General features: G+C 42.2%; 1 protein-coding gene across 1 annotated transcript in view; it reads right to left on the minus strand.

The window, feature by feature from the left end:
- Positions 1-2,723: 2,723 nt before the first annotated feature.
- The window catches only part of LOC136883334 (kinesin light chain), a 191,491-nt gene continuing 171,474 nt past the window's right edge, over positions 2,724-22,740 (minus strand). Inside the window, exons 7-8 of the mRNA XM_067155570.2 lie at positions 17,141-17,357; positions 2,724-8,090 (exon numbers count right to left, since the gene is read on the minus strand). Coding sequence (XP_067011671.2) covers positions 7,864-8,090; positions 17,141-17,357 — 444 coding nt within the window. The 3' untranslated portion in view covers positions 2,724-7,863. The remainder of the gene's footprint in view (positions 8,091-17,140; positions 17,358-22,740) is intronic.

Genomic DNA, 22,740 nt, shown 5'->3' on the forward strand with positions numbered 1-22,740 from the left:
TTACGTAAAAATATCACTTTTTAAATTATATAAACTTTGCCACGTAAATAACTGGTGGCTAAACGAAAAATAATCACAAAAACTGTGCCTCAATTAAAATTAAATTAAACTTTTAGCAATTAATTATTCTGCCATGATACACCTTACATTAACTTACTGTGATAGTTCTGGACACTAAAACAAAATAAAAATGTCAGGCTAAATGCCTCAGTCTTTACATTACCCATATGAACTCGCCTTTTTACATCATTTTATCACTTGCCGCTGTTTACACTTTACTAAGAATAACCAAATTGTGTTAATTTACAGTTGATGGGGGCATATTCCATCTTATTGAATCAATTTGCGGCTTTGTTCACATAACCTCATACCAAAGGTCGGTTCATTTGCATAAATTAAATTGGCATCCAATTTTATTTACGGTGCCTTCATGTCTGCGTAAAGAACCTGCTGTAATTGATTTTGACTGTGAATACCAGGTGGTCCTATTAAAACTAAGCCTTGGAATTCTAATATACAAAATATACACGGCACTGGTGAACATAGTGCTCAAAACAAGAAAAAAGAAAAGAAAACACAAAATAACCTAACTACACCTACACTTAAATCACAAAATACAACAAATATCCACGTACCTTCGGTGTCTACGCTTTAAAACATGGTAAAATCAGAACATCAAAATGAAAAAAATAATAAAAAGACGAAACAAATCTGAAAAATAACGTGATCAACGCCCACATTGAAAAGTAACACAAATACGCAATTTACAAAATGCAAAACTCCGCTGTCAACAACAAACTTTCTAAACGCTGAGGTGTATTTTGGTGCAATTCCATAACACAAGACATAATGTCTGAAACTGATATTCCAAAACTTCCAAAAAAAATGATGAATAGAAAATACACATCAGAATGGTCACAAATATAACTTTCAAAATATTCATTGCAAGCCCGCTCTGTTTTCATATTTCAACTCGGCCCCATATTTGGAATATCTCCGAGCATTACATCATCCCCGGTAATATTTGCGTACTTAACAGTTCCGCCTATAATTGTCATACGTATTCTACCGTATATTTAAAACTCAATATTTCTTGAACTGATTATATTGAATTCCCATTTTTATCTCATTATTATCTTTTCTCAACGTAGCATTATATATCAACATAGCCTCGTTCTTTTCCACACGGGCTCAACAACTACACAAATTCATTCTGTCGTTCTCATAATCACAAATACGACATATGTACGACATGGTCCTCAAGACTCTATTTTCCATCTCATTTTCCATCAGGGATATTATTGCATATTTATACTCATACTTCGCTCTTGCATTTCTATTCCATAAGTCGCCATGTATTTCAGAGCTGGTCAGTAACGATTCCTCATTTTATTACTGAATATACAACACAAGATTGCCTGTCAACATTCTACTACCAAACGTCAAACTATGCATCCAAAAGAAAATCGTGCATTTTGAAATCATACACCATCATAACAAGAAAAAGAAATCCAAAACTCGTCGTCTGACTGTGATCACCAAAGGCTAAAATAAATCGGATGTGCTACAATTACACAAAACGATACATGAAGTCTCTTCGAATAAAACAACATCAGCTGACTTTAAATGACTTGATAACATTCACAAAAACATTTATTATTATTATTATTATTATTATTATTATTATTATTATTATTTATATGATTAAATTAAGGCCTCGTAGAACCGGAATATGAAATACCTAAATGTCAAGTAACATGATCTATAAATCATCAACATAAAATTTACGTCATTGACTGATTCAAATATGATTGGCAAAATACTTCAAAAAGGTTTATGATTATTATTATATTATTTTATTATTATTATCGATCTCCTGACATTTACATCCCGAATCGTTAGATGTAATTGCCCTGGTCTCGCTCATGGATCTCGCCACAAACAGTAAAACGCAACTAAACTCCGTCTCCGGTACGTGAATTTTTCCTATATACAAAAATACATGAAAATCACTAACCTAACGGGACCAAGAATTATTCACGTCATTATTAATTACATACTATATAAACACAACATGCTCTTTACCTTTGTGCTGACAGGTTGGCTGCATCCTCTTTAGCCCCGTTACATATTGATTTAATCCATCTTGCACATCTTGCTGAAATTATATGACATTGCGCGCACACGGGTTGGATCCATTTTGGTTATGTAGCACTCGCAAATCGGTGGAACCACAAGCACTCTTGAAGCTTACATTAAAATATAATTTACACAACATAAATGGAATTAGCACACATAGAGTTTGGCTTCCATTGCCAGAAACAGAAATACTTAGCCGCCTGTGTTCCTTCACCTGGTCTGCAAGTAGCTCGCTTCCCTGCGTCGTTTGTTCTAGGGATTAAATGCCATTCACCTGGCTCGGAAATAGAATGTATACGTCCAGTTCTTGTCCCGTTACATTCCGTAGTAACCAAGTCTCACCCTCTAATCAGCACGACTAGTACTGGCTCCAATGTCCCAATGAACCGTATTTTAATACAATGCAAATCCAATTGCGATATCTTACCGATGATGCACAGAGGAAACTGTAAAAATGTTGTCCTTCAGAATGTAATGACTTCTCCACTCATTTACTACTGCATAGGTTTCGTGTGAGCTAGGAAAGTGCTGCGAACCTAAATGTTCTGAAAAATACCATAGCTCATCTGTGTACGCCGTGACTGTAATAAGTGTCCCAACATTTTATATAACCTGATCTCGTAACATTATAAGAGTTCTCCAATGTCCATCCCCTTATTCAACTCACCGATCATGCACTAAGCGATGACTGACACAATAACGGGTTTAGTTACCATTGCTTCGCGCTGCACGTTTGAAGACTTGACCGTAGGCTCTAAAATTGCAACCAAAACTGGATGTTCGGCAAGGTGCCACCAACAATTTTGTAAATTCAGGAGACTCCGCCTTTCATGTAGTCCAAATGGAGGGGTGTGGCGTAGTAATATGACACCTTGGATTAATTTTCCAATTGTTCGCCGATTAAATGTTCTGTGAATACACCCTGATGATTCCAAAAATTGGTGTGATTCATTCGTTGCACTCCAATATCAAAAATGATCGTTCACTTTTAAATACGCTCCACCGCGTCACTGGGATTATTTTACTATCGCGATACGGCGTCTTCCCGCCATGAGACTCAGTCCTCTGGGTGAAACCGTTTTTCTAAACATCAGACTTTAATGCTGATAACTTATTATTAGAGTTAATCACATACTCGCACAAACGATTCCTCAAATTTTATTCCCAGATTGGAACACAGTATATTTCTACTTCTCTCCTCACTAAAATATTGAAAAACTAAATAAATATTCCCGCTGGAACAGGGCGGTTTAATTTTGGAATTTTCTGATTGGCTGAAAATTGCCGCCGTGTTTAGCCTCGGATTCAACCATTTTTCGCAGAGCGGTGGCAGGTATGACTTCTGTCTCTCTCACTCAATAAGGTGCGGCACATTCCGATGTCTTCTTTCTCGTGGGAAAGCTTGGTAGAAAGTTTCGCACCATCGGCATCATAAAATTTTATTATAGAATGCTTTTAGCAAAGCCCTATCTCGGACGTGCTTTTAAGTGATTTCAGGGGATGTATTTCCCGCCTGTGTGGTCTCTAGGTGGAACTTTGTGAAATCACTAGCTCTGACTTGCTATTTGCAGTATTCACATATATGAGTTTAATAATTTAATTCGCCTTATGGATGCAGTATCAACCTCGAGTGTGTGGTGGGTGTATCACCAGAGTTAGTGTCAGTTGTGGAGTTGGATAGTGGTAGTGGGGCTGTCATCAGAGAACGTATATGAGGTGTACGACGAAGAGAAATGTTACACTGTGGAGCAGTCGAGTAGTTCACTCTGGTGGTGGTGGTAAGCAGCTACGTCGACTGCGAGGTGAATGAGTTGACTGTGTGAGTTCACGGACTCATCTGGAGTCGAGTGAAGGAACAGTTGCCATGCGTTGTGATTGCTAACACATTGTGTCATTGAACCTGTCTGTGTGCAGCTGCTGTATGAAGTGATAGCGTGGGGAGTCGTGCGAAAGTGAGGCCCTTCAATCAGGATTCTCTCCCGTCCAGATAATACCAGCCAGCCGGACTACCTTATGTGAGGAGGAAAGAGACTTGGAAATAGCCACTAATTAGGGAACTGCTCCCATCCTCTCTCAAATAATCCTGCAGTATCCAGTCTGCTAATTCACGCCGATTACAATCATGTCTCACCCATGTGGTCTGCCCCACTTCTACACCACTTTCAACATTGTTTTATCGATCTAATTTAATGTAAAATGAATTGGTACATACACAATCTCTTCTCAGTCTTTTTATTTCTCTGTTATAATACAGTGGGTCTTTGTTATTCCTTCCCACCTTTAAAAGTGTTTTCACATTCCTCAATAATTGCTTTCAAACCATTCCATAGGCTGCTTTACTTTTTTATTTACAATGTTCTGTTTTTAGGACCTTCCTTCGTATTGCATTTATTCTTAACTACGACTAAAACAACTTCGTGGTGGCATGTCCACGTATCACTTGAGTTTCTCTCTAGCCCTCCACTGGTTTTACCAGCACCACATCCTGAATATTCTTCCCTCTAATTGACCCCACCACTTTCTGATTCAAATGTTCTACCCAGATCAACTTATTTGTCATTTTCTGGTCAAACTTCCTGCCATTCGCATTACCTTCCCAATTATTATTTGGCAAAATGAGATCACCCGCTACAATCACATTCCTTCCTGTGTCGTTACCCACATAGCTGATTATCTTACCAAATAATTTTGTTTCACACCAGACAAATGCTGGAGCTATACCTTAATTAATGCTATGGCCACTTCCTTCCGACTCCTAGGCCTTTCCTATCCTACCGTCGTCATAAGACCTATCTGTGTCAGTGAGACGTAAAGCAAATTGTAAAATAATTTTGCATCAGCGTCAGTGACTCCCTTATCAGAATTTCATTGTTTCTCATCCTTAACTTTTTCGCATCTTACACATTGAATCGGTCATTTGTAAAACCACATAAGTCCATATTTTTACGAAAATTAGTAATTTCCAGTATAAGAAGCTTTAGTCCAGTCATTACTAAGCAGTCTACAAAATCTTAAAGTTTTGCGTTCCTTTCAAAACCATGACGCCCCCGGAATCATGTGGTTTTGACGCTGAACGCCATGATGCTCTTCAGGGCAAAGGTATGATGAGAAGATTTCGTTTTGGTATTAGTAATAATGTTATTTGCTTTACGTCCCACTAACTACTTTTACGGTCTTCGGAGACGCCGAGGTGCCGGAATTTAGTCCCGCAGGAGTTCTTTAACGTGCCAGTAAATCTACCGACACGAGGCTGTTGTATTTGAGCACCTTCAAATACCACCGGACTGAGCCAGGATCGAACCTGCCAAGTTGGGGTTAGAAGGCCAGCGCCTTAACCGTCTGAGCCACTCAGCCCGTCATTTGGTATTACAAACTACATGATGTTTATATACGATGCTAGCGCTCGCAGTGTTGTGAAACATCAACCTGTATTCATGGATTAGTATAATAATGTCGTGTGGCTATTTGTAGCCGAGTGCAGCCCTTGTAAGGCAGCCCCTCCGATGAGGGTGAGCGGCGTCTGCCATGTGTAGATAACTGCGTGTTATTGTGGTGGAGGATAGTGTTATGTGTGGTGTGTGAGTTACAGGGATGTTGGGGACAGCACAAACACCCAGTCCCCGGGACATTGGAATTGGCCAATGAAGGTTAAAATTCCCGACCCGGCCGGGAATCGAACCCGGGACCCTCTGAACCGAAGTCCAGTACGCTGACCATTCAGCCAACGAGTCGGACCATGGATTAGTGACGGGTGCATTTAATCTTGGAAAGTCACTCAAGATACCACCACCGCCTAGAGAAACAAGATCATTCAGTACATCCCAATCATCATGTTGACATCAACATATTGCGGTAGCCGATACCCTCCCAAGCCAAGGAGACAGAGACAATCAATCGATGATTAAGTATACTGAATGTCTTTTGTATGGATTTGTAATTTTTGTGTACGAGAAGTAGGCCAATTATTCACGTGTTATTAACTAAAAACCTGTGTACACTTATACATTCTCATTAAACATGCGTCATTAAGTGCGGCCAGTATCCAGTATTCGGGAGATAGTAGGTTCGAACCCCGCTGTCGGCAGCCCTGAAAATGGTTTTCCGTGGTTTCCCATTTTCACACCATGCAAATGCTGGGGCTGTACCTTAATTAAGGCCACGGCCGATTCCTACCCACTCCTAGCCCTTTCCTGTTCCATCGTCGCCATAAGACCTATCTGTGTCGGTGCGGCGTAAAGCAACTAGCAAAAAAAAATCTTGCGTCATAGTGGTTAAAGAACTGAGACTGATATGACTGTTTTGAAGCTAAAGAAAAATAACGATATAAATTGACGGAAAACTGTAAAATGAAGCATTTCATGCTGCAATATCCAATATAAATTGATTGAAAAACTCGTAATCATAATTACATAATATTGCATTTGATTTCTAGTGTTGTTGTTTTGGGTGCTCGTTAAAACAACATGAGTCCAAGAAATTAAAACATATTTTGAGGTTACGTGGAGTGAGATAACTAACATACATTGCTTGTATAACAAAACATAGGTTATTTAAATGCCTGTGAAGGCGCTTTTGTGACTTGCCTGAAAAGGTTTCACATAATATGTAGTATCTGCTGGAAAGTGGGTATTCACACTTATTTAATTTATTTCTGCTGTGAAGTAGAAGTGTGTGATTTTTGTTAGTTTGCCGCAAGGTGAGCAGTTACATTGTTTGATAATTATCATTTTTTCGTCAATTTAAGTGTATAAATAAACTAAGGTAAGATACATGTTGTCCTAGACAATATAGCAATGCTAACGTCTAGGACAAAACAAATTTTATTCAGTATAGTTAAACAAATGTAAGAGGAAAATGTTAAATGTTAAGCATGTATCAAAATTGAACAAATTGCAATAAAAGAGTGCTCTCTCCCATAATTCCGGAATCCGGAACTAGGGGATGGGCGTACTCCATTCTATTCTATTCTATTCTATAACAAAACATATTCATTTATGGATCTCCCTTCAAAATTTCATAGAGCTGACTTAAAATTCATTGGCTATAAAGAGTTTTTCCCATTCTTCTCAAAACGTACTTTCTATGACTCATGTGATTTTACAAATGACTGATTCCATTCATCTTTCACCGGTATGAATACTCCTACCATTCTTATCCGGTCTCTACGATAAACACTCCAGTTCGTGAGAAAATTCCCGCATCTATAAATCACTTCCCAGCCAAGAATCAACTCCTGTTTCAATATCTAGTATATATATATATTACTTACTCCCATTCCTTTATTTGTAATACACTAACAACTTGCCACCATGACTTGACTTCCATCTCTCTGTACTCTTCCCACCACTCCCTAGTCCACCCCTTTCCTGGTATATACCTCCCGATAACTCTTCTGAACGAACCTCGTAACTTATAATTACGTACCACAGCAGTTCCAGTGAAGGCCATCACCACATTCATTTATGAATTAATCCTCTCCACTTCTGGTTTACTTAACATTTTGTAACAAAGCACACTATTCAAGAAATGCTACGTTTTGTATGATAGCATCTCGGACATCAGTCAATGTCACTGAACATAATCTCAATAATTCTATAACTCGGTTTGTTTACTTTTGAATTTTTTATATTTAGGAATATTTCCGTAAGTGCATCTAGAATATTGTCCTTTATCCCTGATCGGATGTCTAATTAGTTCATGACAGTGTTTCTTGATGGAATCAAGTCACTTGGGCTGTACGCCAGTAATGTACTTCTCCAATACTCCGGCTGCTGTATGCTTGCCTTGCAGGTGGTAGAGGGCCGCCAAGTCCACCAATGCTCTATTAAGTGCGGGATTGGCCAGACAAGTAAACGGGAGCAAATCTGGGACGTCCTTCTCTCTGTTCTTCCGTTTGTTCCTTCCCGTTTCTTCTGCTTCTTCCGCTGCTTTCCATATCACAGGTTTCTCTTCTGTAAGTAATGAGAAGAGAATGAATCATGACTACGAATATCTAACAAATTTCTAGCTCTCTAAAATAGATATTGTTGTGATGATTGGTGGTTTCTTAAGGGAAATAAGAGATGATGATAATAATAAACATCTACCTCGCATAACAAGACTAATAGTTTTCTTTTTCTTTTTTTTTTTACAATTGGCTTTACGTCGCACCGACACAGATAGATCTTATGGCGACGAAGGAAAGGAAAGGCCTAGTTGTGGGAAGTAAGCGGCAGTGTCCTTAATTAAGGTATAGTCCCAGCATTTGCCTGGTGTGAAGTTGGGAAACCACGGAAAACCATCTTCGAGGTTGCCGACACTAGGGTTCGAACCCACTATCTCCCGGATGCAAGCTCACAGCCGCGCATCCCAAACCGTACGGCCAACTCGTCCGGTAAGGTTAATAGTAAAATCCAGTCAACGGAAATGATATTCATCATAACAATCAACCAAAAGACCTGCAAAGACAAGATTAGAAATGGTAGGTAAGGGTTATTCTGCCCGAAGGCAGGTCCGAACCTCCGCAGAGGTGTTCCTGAGCCAGAGTTTACGTGCGGTAGGGTGGCCAGTTCCTTTCCGCTCCTCCATTCCCTTACTCCCCACCAACAGCACGTGGCAACCCATCCAACTCCTGACCACGCCCAATGTTGCTTAACTTCGGAGATCTCGCGGGATCCGATGTTTCAACACGGCTACGGCCGTCGGCGATTAGAAATGAAGGAAGCAGGAAGCAGGTTGGCATCAAAATACTTGTTACCAAACTTTCAGAAAGACTCAGGCTACAACTGTTTGGACATGTTATGAGGATGGACAGAACGAGAACAGCAAGTAATTACTTTGAAAGAGAAGTGAAAGGGGAGAGGCCAGCAGGGAGGCCAACGAATCGATGGTTAGCCACAGTGAAATCGAAGGTTAGCAAGAGGAATGTAAAGCGGGAGGCCATAGAAAAACAGAAACTATAATTTAACAGGATGATGTGGTGAGCGCTTGTAAACCACACTCGGGAAACTGGAGCTGAGAAAATTGTGATGATGATGATGATTATGATGATGATGATGATGATGATGATGATGATGACAATGAAAGAATAATTATAAACACTACAGCACTTTGGTTAAAGCAGAATGCCTGTATGACAGTGTGTGTCTATACATGAACTACCATTTGAAGAAAGCTAGAGGTCTTATAAGAAAGAAGAATCCTTAGAAAAATTATGGACGCTGTACTGACGTACGCTGGATGAAAATTTCGGAGCACCAAAGAAATTTACCAGAAGGTGGAGAGAATCTCGAAGACCATGAAGACGAGGAGGCTGGCACTTCTAGGGCATTTGTACAGGATGAATGGAAACAGATTTACCAAGCAGATATTGAGTACTTCTGGAAATGTTAGACAGAAATAAATTTAGGAACACAAAGAAAGCTTTGGAAGGGTTTCAATCCGAGATGAGAACTAAGAAGAACGGAAGAGCTTGAACAGAAAAACAACTGAAGACGATCAGAGAACGCATGAAGGAGTATTGGAGACAGAGGAAACTCTGTACAAAGAGAAACAAATTAAGATGTAGCGTGATTTAATTCGTTAGAAAAGGAGAAGTACTGTAAATAATAATAATAATAATAATAATAATAATAATAATAATAATAATAATAATAATGTCTCAGCTACCGTTTCACCTTTTGTATCACCCTCACCTACAGGGGATTAGGCCCGAATGACTGGTGATTACAAGGTGGCGCTTTACTGTCGTAGAGAAAAGTTAAGACACCCCGTTAATACGCTCATAAAAAGCGTATTCTTTGGCCCACATGGAAACAAACTACATCAAAATTTAGCTTATTTTATTCTACGTTTAATTATGTGGATTAGAAATTGTATCGTACCCAGATAAAATTTTAGTGCAAGTTGAACAGAAAACTGTCAGTATATTTTCCATTTTGATCGGAGTGCTCACTTTGAAAATTTATAATTTGAATACTGCACGTCTTAAGGTTTATCTGTATACTTAGTTTATTTCACTTGATATTTGTGAAATTTTGTGTTGTTAATTTGGTGAAACAACATATTCTCATCACTGGATGATCATAGCCGTAAAAAAATCGGCTTGCTGTGAAGCTCATGAGAATCTTCTTGTTCTTTTCCTACCGCTTTTTCCCAAACCCGTGGGGTCGCGGGTGCGAACTTTTTTCTATTGGCTTTACATCGCACCGACACAGATAGGTTTTATGGCGACGATGGGACAGGAAAGGGCTAGGAATTGGAAGGAAGCGGCCGTGGCCTTAATTAAGGTACAGCCCCAGCATTTGCCTGGTGTGAAAATGGGAAACCACGGAAAACCATCTTCAGGGCTGCCGACAGAGGGGTTCGAACCCACGATCTCCCGAATACTGAATACTGGCCGCACTTAAGCGACTGCAGCTATCGAGCTCGGTCGGGTGCGAACTACATCGCACATGTCGATTTGGCCCTTTTTGACTGCCGGACGCCCTTCCTGACGCCAACCCTATATGGAGGGATGTAATCACTATTGCGTGTTTCTGTGGTGGTTGGTAGTGTGCGGTATATTGTTTGAATATGAAGAGGAGAGTGTTGGGACGGATACAAACACGCAGTTCCCGAGCCAGAATAATTAATCAGAAGCGATTAAAATCCACGGTCCGGCCGGGAATCGAACCCGCAGCCCTCTGAACCGAAGGCCAGTACACCGACCATTCAGCCAACGAGTCGGACCTGTGAATCTCATGAGAATATCAGGCTAATAATGCCTGCATGCAATTGTCAGCCCAACAAATCTTCTCGGTCGTTATCCTTGGCTTTCTAGACCGGGACCGCAATCTCACTGTCAGATAGCGGCTCAGTTGTTCTCATGTAAGCTGCATGAACCTGGAAGCAGCCCTCAGTTCCAGATTTAAAACTTTTGAAGTGGCCGGAATCGAACTCGGGTCTTTAGGGTTAGCTACGCCCTAGACCACGGGACGGGCCTAATTGCGCAACAATGTATTATTTTCATTTAGTTAGTTATTTATTTACTAATCCGTTTTCCCTCCAGGGTTGATTTTCCCATTATTATTATAATTATTATTATTATTATTATTATTATTATTATTATTATTATTATTATTATTAGCTAGCGTATGATGTGTACATGACAATTAAAATATAAAAAATACACAAATATACGGGTTGGTGACAGCATCAGGACTTCACTTTTATATTTTAATGTCCAAATTTTTTATCCATGTAATCACTTCTGGTGTTACTTCAAAAGATTCCTCCACAGAACCAGGAAATGCACGTAGAGGGCACTCTTGAACTATGCACTTGGTAGACTGCGCTTGAGCACCACAGTCACAGCAGGGAGAATCTACCCATCCCCACAAATGTAAGGCTGCGCCAGTCCTCCCAACACAACATCGGATCCTGTTCAGGGTTGACCAAACAGCACGAGGCAAACTGAAGCCAGCAGTTTCATGCTGGGGTCGGAGATATCACATAAGCCACTGGAAGACGATATCCTCAACTCTTCTCTCCAGGAATTCCTGCGTTTGAACTGAGAACATGACAGGTCCAAAGCTGTCTTCCACGCTGGTTTTCTTGATTTCAGCCTAGTTGTAGTGTGCTGCTTTATATCTTGATGTATAGGAAGGGCCTCATTCTTCACTATTCTGCGCCATTAGCTAGTAAGTGCTTGTTGTCTCCTGATATGAGGGGGAGAGATGTTGCAAAGGACAGGTAACCATTGCACTGGAGTTGAGTACAGCGTGCCGCATACAATACGCATAGCCTGGCGAAGTTGTGGAACTTGTAGAGAGAGTTCGTATTAGCAGAATGCTAACAGGAGGCGTATAGCTTGCAAGGAACTTGCGTCTAGTGTTCATATATAGCAGAATGCTATGATTGGAGTCGGAGCACTGTAGGGGACTTGAGTGAGTAGCAGAATACTTGGATGGGTGCTCGGCGTGGCTACGGGATGCAGGATGAATGAGGCAATGTCCAGAGGTGAAACTTCACGACCAGGAATCAGTCCACATATTCAGAACACATTTTTAAGAGGGTGCCTCCGTGTCTGACTTGCGGTGTAGTCTGGTCGTTGGACACTGTGGGAGTCCTGGAGAGGCGAGAAACGTTGCTCCTTTTATAGCGCTGGCTGACGTCACCGACGATCACGTCAGCGCACTGCAGGCTGCCTCGTGGTCTCTGGAAACATCCATGTGTCGGACGGGCTGCGGAGATTGTAGGCGAGGAGGATACACACAACAAGTTGGATATCAATTAGCTTGCAATGAGAGCTATTTAACCATATTCCGGCACAATACTCAGCTGTGAAATACACCATGGCCAAGGCGGTAGTTCGCAAAGTATTGGCGTCAGCTCCCCATGAAGTTCCAGCTAACTTGCTCAGCAGATTATTCCGGGTCTTAAGTTTGGCCGCTTTTTTTCTATGTAACTTCGAAACGTCAGTGATCTGTCTAATGTTACACCTAGGTATTTTGGTGTACTATTGTATTTCAAAAGTTGATTCCTGAACCATACCCTAGGTTGATTAGTAGCCTCTAAGTTGTTGAGATGGAATGCGGTTACTTCCGACTTCGAAGGACGTGGCTAAAGTCTCCACTTTCTAAAGTATTCATCCATCATCCGTAGATCTTCAGACAGTATATCCTCAGCCTCCTTGAAAGTAGATTTCCCATCGGACTCAGTGAGGGATCCTACCTCTACCGCCTCAAGGGCAGTGTCCTAGAGCGTTGCCTACGAGATACACAAGGCCGGGAAATACAGCACACTAGACTCGATCTCGGGATACTTCCAACAAGCGCCGCTAGAGTTCTCTTTACTGAGCTGTCACGCCCGCTCATTACGCGTTCTAGTACGAAAACTATAAAAATTCATTAAAACTAGCAATTACAGAAGACACCAAAACTGATTTGAGATTTTTTAAAAAATAGACCAAGAGCAGTTGTATGACTTACTTTCTACAACGTATTTCTTACACTTTGCTTAAACCACCGCCGTCTCGATCCTCTTATACTGCCTGCTCTATGCCACTAGATTAACACAGGAAGGCGCGACTACCAATATTTCCCAAAGTCGCCGTAAGAGTGCAGCAGTAGACGCACAATCTTCCCTGTCAGTGTGGATGTAGCACTGTGTTATTGGACCATGAATGTGTGTGAAAACCTGAGTTATTTCGTACAATGAGTAAACGTGTATGGTCACTTCCGTTCGTACAAGAGATATTTTGTGTAGAACTGTGAAATGAATTAATCATGTTATGTTTATAGATATTTCAAAAGTGGTTTTAAGGTGTTTTTACTTGTTTCTTTCCGTTTGTGCAAGATATATTTTTCGTAGTAGTGACACTTCAGATTCTTTCCCCGAAATATTAAACTGATGTGTACCATTTTGCCGATCTCGGCAAGGTGTTTCGCAGCCAGAAAAGATACGACTCCATGAAATACCGTCTAGAAGGGAATTAAGAGAAAAGCGGCTGTCGGCTTTATCTAGGCAAGGACCCAATAAAGGAAGTAATTGGATATCCTCAGATTACTCTCGCATCTGTGCCTTTACACCTTATTTCAGAAGGTGATGGAGCCTCCGCGGCTCAGGCGGCAGCGCGCCGGCCTCTCACCGCTGGGTTGTGTGGTTCAAATCCCGGTCACTCCACGTGAGATTTGTGCTGGACAAAGCAGTGGCGGGACAGGTTTTCCTCCGGATACTCCGGTTTTCCCTGTCATATTTCATTCCAGCACCAGTCTCGAATATCATTTCATTTCATCAGTCATTCATTAATCATTGACCCGGAGGAGTGCGACAGGCTTCGGCAGCCGGCACAATTCCTATCCTCGCTGCTAGATGGCGGCTTCATTAATTCCATTCCTTACCCGGTCGAATGATTGGAAACAGGCTGCGGATTTTTCTTTTCAGAAGGTGATTAATGCCGTGGAGGATAGTGGATTCCTTGTGATAAGAATTGTGACGGACAATCACAAAACAAACGTCTTCATGTTTAGACATTTTAGATAACCTCAGATATCCAGACGATAATATTCCAATCAAATTAGAAACAGGAAATAAAATCCTAATTTGCGGGTACTAGGTTCGTGTTGTTGAAGATAGGTTGGAGTGTTACATTTGTGTCAGCAACATATCACTGCCTGGAGCTTCGACAGCGCTATATGGAACTGATTATACATCAGGACAGAGGAGGAGTTCGATACCCAAAACCTCGTTTTGTTGCTGTGGTGAAGTATCTGCAGGAGTTCGTTTAAGCTGCTGTGCCCTATTGTCGAAGTCCTTCAAACGTACGAGCGTAATATGACGACTTGCGAGTCTTCCTTTTCAGAATACCGGGTGAGGTGGCCGTGCGGTTAAGAGCGCGCAGCTGTGAGCTTGTATCCGGGAGATAGTGGGTTCAAACCCCACTGTTGACAGCCCTGAAGATGGTTTTCCGTGTTTTCCCATTTTCACACCAGGCAAATGCTGGGGCTGTACCTTAATTAAGGCCGCGACCGCTTCCTTCCCATTCCTATCTCATCGTCGCCATAAGACCTGTCTGTGTCGGTGTTACGTAAAACAAATAGCAAAAAAGAAACCCCTTTCAGAATGGGTTTTGTTACAGTGTGAGGTCAAAGAACATCAGCAAACTGTTAGTGATATTATCCTAACCAAGTTCGTAAGACCTCTATTATTTGATATTGCGTTGGCAAGAACACAAAAAGTACAGTACCACTGCAAGCCTTCGTCCAGAAAAATCTTTAAATTGTGCATGAAGAGGCCAACTGCGACTTCATACAGGTAATATTGCCGATATTTAATATTACAGATGTAATTTACGAATTTCAGTGAACATATAACCATACTGCATTAGTGTTTTGTAGGCTGTCGTCATTAGAAGAAGTTTAGAACATTGTGCGTCTATGTATGCCATCTAGCGCAGAAATTTTGTCACAGCGTAGTCGCAAAAAGGCTCGCATAGAGTAGGCAGTATACGTGGATCGAGACGGCGGTGGCTTAAAAGAAATAAGTAATTCACGAAAGAAGCAGAGAAGTCTATTAGCGAGTTTGTCACTTCTTCCCGTTTTATTTAATTCTGCCTCAGTGTATCCGATAATCTGATCTAGATTGTGGTCATAAATAACTTTGGGTTTAATCACCATCTTATAAATTATCAGCTATCCTACCTTTCCTTCCACACATATGATGTTGCGACATTCGTATTGAAGCCGCTGTTTGGAGAGCGATGTTATGCCTGTTTCGCCATTAGAAAATCCTGTATAATTTTTATCATCTTCTGATGTGGTACAGTTAGGCAGTGCAAGGATTTCAAATCTGTAGTCGGTAGGTGCTTTTCCTATGCCAGAGGACGCATTCTTTTAGCGTCGTTTCTCCGTATTTCACTTTTCCTTCCCGTAAGATTCAGTTTGTTCTATCAGGAAAAAAAGCTCCTAAATGATCATTTTTACCATTATTTTGAAATTGGTTTACTTTTTGGTCAAGTTCAGATACCGTAAATCATTTTTCTGATTTCATTACGACCGGGCGAGTTGGCCATGAGGTTAGAGGCGCGCGGCTGTGAGCTTGCATCCGGGAGATAGTGGGTTCGAATCCTAATGTCGGCAGCCCTGAAGATGGTTTTCCGTGGTTTCTCATTTTCACATAAGGCAAATGCTGGGGCTGTACCTTAGTTAAGGCCACGGCCGCTTCCTTCCAACTCCCAGGCCATCGTCGCCATAAGACCTATCTGTGTCGGTGCGACGTAAAGCCACTACAAAAAAATTTCATTACCGTATCCTACTTCTCAATATAAAGACTGTTTTCCTTAATCTGGCTTTTGAAATTTCATAAAAATATATTTAGATTTAACATAAGTTATATACTTGTAGCCTTTCCTTGACATAGAAACAGGACTTGTAGGTACTTCTTTTTTGTTTGTGGGTGACGTAGATCAGTTATATGCTGAATATATGGTATGTTCATCGTTATCTGAATCAGAAATTTTACTAAATTTTGATGGCAATACGTCATTTCTTGAAGCTGGAGTCTTCTTGCGTTTGATACTTTTCTGTTGTGAACAGGATATACACTAAAACAAGGAAATTAGTTGGAGAGAATTCGCTTGATTGATATGCTTGCATTGAAATCTGATGTATTACGTATAAAATGCAAGCTACATACTCGTGCTTAGAAATAGCTTGTCTGCATTTCTCTCTTAAACCGCACTCCGAAGGAAAATTATGGACGGTCACATGTTCTTGCTTTTTAGCGGTATCCGAAGTACACAGAGGTACACAACAGTGCACCATGCTTTTCAACCTGACGGACACTCACCGACAGAAAAATATGCACAATAAATCGCATAAAATCAACACAACATCACAATTACTCCGTACATCACAATGATAAAGTCCGCCAAGAACAGAACAGAAACCTGACATCTAGCGGCCAAACCGTGAACACGGTCGGGCCGTCTTTTCAGCGGTAAATTAGTAGCTATGTCCCGGCCTTGTAAATCTCGTAGGCAACGCCTAGAGCCTGAAACTTTGGGTCGGACATACAACTGGGTAGAAGGAAAAATACCTCGCTCAGGCGGCCGCACCTGCTATGCTGAACAGGGTCCTTGTGCGGGGAAAGGAACTCTGGCTGGAAGGCATAGACAAGGATGAGGGAAGGGTGTGACCGTGGCCTTAAGTTAGGTACCATCCTCGTATTTGCCTGGAGGAGAAGTGGAAAACCACGAAAAACCACTTCGACAATGGCTGAGGTGGTAATCGAACCCCTCCCCCCTCTTCTGTGTTGACGTCCCGAAACTCAGTGGACCCCATTCCAGTTCTCGTACTATTTCTCAAATTCCATGAGAGAGCCGGGAATCGAACCCGGACCTCCGGAGGTGGTAGATAATCACACTAACCACTACAGCACAAGTTGGATTATTATTATTATTATTATTATTATTATTATTATTATTATTATTATTATTATTATTATTGACCTTACTTTATGGTATTGAGTTAAACTCCTTTACCTGATGTTCCACCGACGTCGTCTTTCTCTCCAGACGAGTGAACAGCATTTAGAACATGTTTATACTGTTCCTCGGCCTCCTGGAACTGAAGCACTCTGATGTAGGCTCCCGCCAGAGCATTACGTGTGTGGAGAAGACGCGGATGTGAGTTCTGGAAGAGGGCCTCGTTGATGTGGCAGGCCCGTTCAAGATGAGGTATTGCCTCCAATATCCGGCCCTGGAAGCATAGCAGTGTTCCATTAGGTGGAAGTCAAGAGCAGACATGTAGAGATTTGTTCTGATGGGTAAACGAGGACAGATTTTAATATGGATATGTTCTTGGGTTGGGAGTCTATCGGGAATTAACGTCATCAGTTTAGTGTGGACTATTCTGCGAGGACAGAAAGCCGACATCGTGGTATAATTGGGGACAAAGCATGACGACCTCGCCCCACACCACTACTTTCCAGCGGCAGCTCTGTGTCTATTAGCGACTTATAGGATTTACTGCCTCTACTGCAGCCAGAGTTGCCAAATCGGCTACTGCACTCTACATGAAGAAAGGGTAAATACTGCAGAGAATGAGGAAGAAAGTGGTTTGGCAGCCTCTCCAAAACAAACAAGGATCACTTAGAACTCGTTAACTCAGCAGGGTGCAGGGTGTGATTGACTACTGGCGTTCAGCTCGCTTCCAGGAACTGAGGTCGTCATGTTTTGTCCCCAACTATAACCAGGCAACTAGTGTTCGTCATTTTCCTCACGTTAATACACTGCCTTCTATATACAGTAGCTACAAATGGCGCCGTGTTTTAAACGAGTTTCCACTGCCTTTGACTGGCGTTTCGTCTAGGTCACAGCAAAGCCCCTTACACACGGTGACGTCACCGAAGGCAGCAGATTTTTCTCTTAATACGGATCTTGCGAATATTTATGGCCATAAAATTGTGTCCTAAATAAGCAACCATTTTGCCGGACGTAAATTTTGTGACATGGCATGGGAATGTTGTGTGCTGGATCGGCTGCCATATTGTTGGACGTACACAGTTCAAAAAAATTATGGGAACATGCAATGGTGAAGCGTGCTTGTATCCACTGTTACCACTGGTAACAGTTTGAAAATATAAAAATCGAATATTCTTTAATACTAATATTTAATATTAACGTGTCTTCGCCTGGGCGTGCCGCGAGAAATCTATTGCAGTAAATCGTCACCGTCAAAGGTGAGCAAGAGGCTGTTACCACTCCATGCAGTGGTTACGCTTTCAGTCTCTTCTAAACACTAAGCGAGTATTACTGCGCCTGCGCCAAGCATGGCCCCTCTCCTCTCGACACTGAGATGTATCCTGCTACATTCTCTTGTTGTGTTACCACAATGGAAAGTGGAAACGTTACTGTAGTTTTTAACATCGCTGCTGAAATGTTTTGTCCGTTCTTTCAGACTCGCTCAACAGTGCATTGTTATATTACTGTTATTGTTTTATATTATAGTACGATCATACTTTCCTTGTTAAAGTGTGAATTTATGTTAGGTAAGGATAGCCTACAGGGCTGCACAACTTATTAAACATTAAAAGTGAGTGCTGTCACTTCCACCTCGAAAATAAGCGAGTTGGCGACCCAGGCCGAGCGGTTCGGCTCTGCCAGGTGGACGCAGACCGAGGACCTGAGGTCCATTACGGTGAAGTGGACGCAGACCAAGACCAACCAGGAAGGGCCTATCACCCGGACGCAATCCAGGAAAGCGCCCCGGACGGCGGTCGGCAGCACAGCAGTGGGGGAGGACGCCCCGTGGCGTTCGGAGGCAGCTATCCAGGCCCGACCTGCCAGCGTGTCTGCCGAGGTGCAGATATCGATGTGCACCCCACAGGACAGAGAACGCAGTCGCGTGTCAGCATCGACCGACGCCAACGCCGTGGGCCAGGAGGAGGGAGACGCCGTCTCCCAGCTGGACCACCCGCCACCAGAGAGTCACCAGGCCGGGAGGAGGGCGACTAGGACGAGGCGTCTCCCCCTGCCGAGAAGAGACCCACACCGTCGAGAAGAAGAGGCCGCCTCCGGACCAGGAGGAAGAAGACGACGTCGGCTCACAAGGAGAGGGCCGCCCAGCCGCAATCCAGGACTGCTCCTAGGACAGCAACCGACCGAGGAGCCAATCAGGAGAGGACCTCAGCGGGTAGCGGCAGTCAGGTGAGACCTGTACATCCCCCTCGGCAGCTCTCGCTGTGTTTCCGCTACCTGAGGTGGGGTTAGCGTCAGGATAGGTGTGGGTTCTTAGTGAGGTGCAGCCATTGTGGGGGTGAGCACCACTACACTGCCTGCGCAGCACTTAAGGAGGCACCACTCTGCGCCAAAAGCGCGGGGGGCCACCCGGCCTCTCATCGCAGTTGCCCTGTTTACCGGGCCATGGCGCGGGCAGAGAGGAAGAAGGCCCCATCCTGGAGGCCCCCGCCTTGGCGGGCTTGGCCTCATTCTCCGGGATCGGAGACTGGGTACGAGGGACCCCAAGGGGACGGAGTGGTGCGGCGGGCCCTAGTGCCCATTGACGCATGGCTCCGCAACCGGCAAAGCCAGCGCTAGTCACGGAAGTGCCCAGACGGAATGAGATTATGGATCATGGCTGGTACATGATACTTTACTCAACTAACACAAACACCTGGACCTATCCAGAAACCACATCCTTGCATGAGCTGTCAAAATCTGTCAGATTTTACATGTCGGCTCTTTCTTTTTCCGCCTATGTGGTTTTTCCCTGACCGTTAATACCACGCTTCAACACCATCTAGCCAACACAAACTCTGGCCTTGGTAGCATATTTGACCTGGAAACAGGCAGATACTCCCTGTATCGCTTCCCATTCCTCCCTGCTATCTCTTTTCTCCTTAGAAATTAATAGCATCTCGGAGGCAATGTAGATTAGTGACGATTACCACGTGGGGGAGCAGGGTTCGGGCTCCCCCTCCCCCCCCCCCCCAACCGCGAAAATAGAAAAATTGGCTACAGACAGTCGTGTCGCGAACTCGGAGGCAAAGCTCGGGGATCCATCTCGAGAAATTAAGGACAGTGCGAATACCTTAGCTCTAATTATTTGAACACGGGACGCAAGTGAAATGATTAGTGTTAATATGATTGGTGACGTGTAAAACAGTTATCCCCAGAGAATCGCAACATTTTGCGATGAATGAACAGCACCTGTGCGTTTCAGGGATTAGCAGCGAGAGTTCAATAGAGAAGAACAAAGCGACGAACCTTGGACTTCCAACCAGCCGCATGGAGTTTCTTCCCTTGGTGAACCTTGGGGACGTAATGACAGGCTAAGCGGCATTTCATTGAAGCCGGCCATGAGTTCCCGAACATCTTATCGGAGAGGAAAGGGATAAGTGCTTATTATCTGAATGATTTGGGTGCATGAAGAACTGAGGGTGGTAGTCAGGCTTTTTATGTAAATAAATGTACAGAGTTAGTGCCTCGAATTAACAGGTTTCATAGGTTAGAGAGTAGACGAGTTTATTACAAGTATTATGGATTTTTATTTAGTTTATGGGTTACCGACCTCCACGTGCGGCATTTTTTGTTCACCCTGTATACAAGGACTCACTCCAAGTACAAAGCAATAGTTAAGGAAGCATATTCAACTTTTCGAGGAAGACCCATGGAGCGAGAAAACAATTGTAACTGTCCAACACTATAACAAATTAATATATGTAGTTAAGAGAGTGAAGTAGATAAAACTCATGGAAGGAGTAGATATGTCTCGAAATAGTTAAAACGCTTGGAGACTGCTGAAGAGATTAAGTAATGATATAAATGCCAATGTTTCTGCTGAACTAATAGCTAGTATCCTGCTTGAAAACGGTAAACCAGATTGCCGTATTCATAAGTCTTCAGTCAAAATATGAAGAACTCCAGAAGAGGGATCGAGCGGTCTGTCTCAACAATTTACTCAAGAAGAATCGAAGAGATCAATAAAAAGCGCTAAGATTGGTAAATCTTCCGGCTTAGACGATATTAGAGTCGAACAAATAAAACATGTTGATCCAAAAACGAAGGATTGGCTTCTAAATTTATTTAACAAATCCCTTAGCAGATGCCAGATCCGAAAGTTTTGGAGGAAGTCCCGTGTAGTTGCCATTTTGAAACCGCTAAAACAAGTAGATGATCCAAAGAGTTATAGGCCAATTTCTCTTCTTTGTCATTTTTACAAGATATTTGAAAGACTGGTGTATAATATACTATTAAAAGCAGTCGAACCCCTTCTAATCCCACAAGAAGCTGGATTTAGACCAGGTAAGGATTGTTTTTATTTATGCTGATGGTCTTGCTCTATCTTTATTTATAGAGTGAGACCATTGAATAAGTAGAAATTAAATCCGAACGCTGCTCTGGAAGAGTTAGATAGTTACTATCGCAATAATCAGCTAAAACCAAATCCCAGTAAAACTCAAGTGTGTGTATTCCACCTAAATAGACAGACTCACAGGAAGCTTCAAGAGGAGTACAGCTGGAACACTGTTTCCAATCTAAATACCTCCGGGTCACGATTAGTTGTGTAACAAAACGTATCTGCAAAAAATTACGAAAAATTACTGAAACATCCTGGGGTTCAAAGCAAAAACAGTTAAAACTACAGCTTAATCTCTGTGTAATGTCGCAGGTGAGTAGGCTAGCCCGGTGTGCTATAATTCTACTCATGCTAAACAAGTAAAAAAATAGATCTCAGAGAATTAGAGTAGGAGAAGCTTTATCCGACCCTGTAATAATTAAGGGAGGAATTCCTCGATAAAGTATTATTGGACACTTATGTTTTCTTATAAAAATGATATGAGTAAAGAACTGGAATCAGAGGTAATGCTTTTTGCAGATGATGTTATTCTCTATAGAGTAATAAATAAGTTACAAGATTGTGAGTAACTGCAAAATGACCTCGATAATGTTGTGAGATGGACGGTAGGCAATGGCATGATGATAAACGGGGCTAAAAGTCAGGTTGTGAATTTCACAAATAGGAAAAGTCCTCTCAGTTTTTGTTACTGCGTTGATGTGGTGAAAATTCCTTATGGGGATCATTGTAAGTACCTAGGTGTTAATGTAAGGAAAGATCTTCAATGGGGTAATCACATAAATGTGATTGTAAACAAAGGGTACAGATGTCTGCACGTAGTTATGGGGGTGTATAAGGGTTGTAGTAAGGATATAAAGGAGAGGGCGTACAAGCCTCTGGTAAGACCCCAACTAGAACATTGTTCCAGTGAATGGGACGCTCACCAGGATAACTTGATTCAAGAATTGGAAACAATCCAGAGAAAGAAAGCTCGATTTGTCGTGGGTGATTTCCGATGAAAGAGTAGCGTTAAAAAAATGTTTGGGCAGGGAAGACTAGGGAGAAAAAGACGAGCGTGAAGTGACATTAGTAGACGAATTAGTTCGAGTGGTCTTTTTAACAGTAGGAAATATCACAATATGAAGGTGAAGTTGGAATTCAAGAGGACAAATTGCGGCAAATATTCGTTTAAAGGAAGGGGAGATGTTCAATAAAATTCCAATTTCTTTAAAATCATTTAAGGAAAGACTATGAAAACAACAGATACGGAATATGCCGCCAGGGGGACGGACGGACGGACAGA

The sequence above is a fragment of the Anabrus simplex genome, chromosome 11 (assembly GCF_040414725.1).
Source record: "Anabrus simplex isolate iqAnaSimp1 chromosome 11, ASM4041472v1, whole genome shotgun sequence".
In the NCBI taxonomy this organism is placed as follows: Eukaryota; Metazoa; Arthropoda; class Insecta; order Orthoptera; family Tettigoniidae; genus Anabrus; species Anabrus simplex.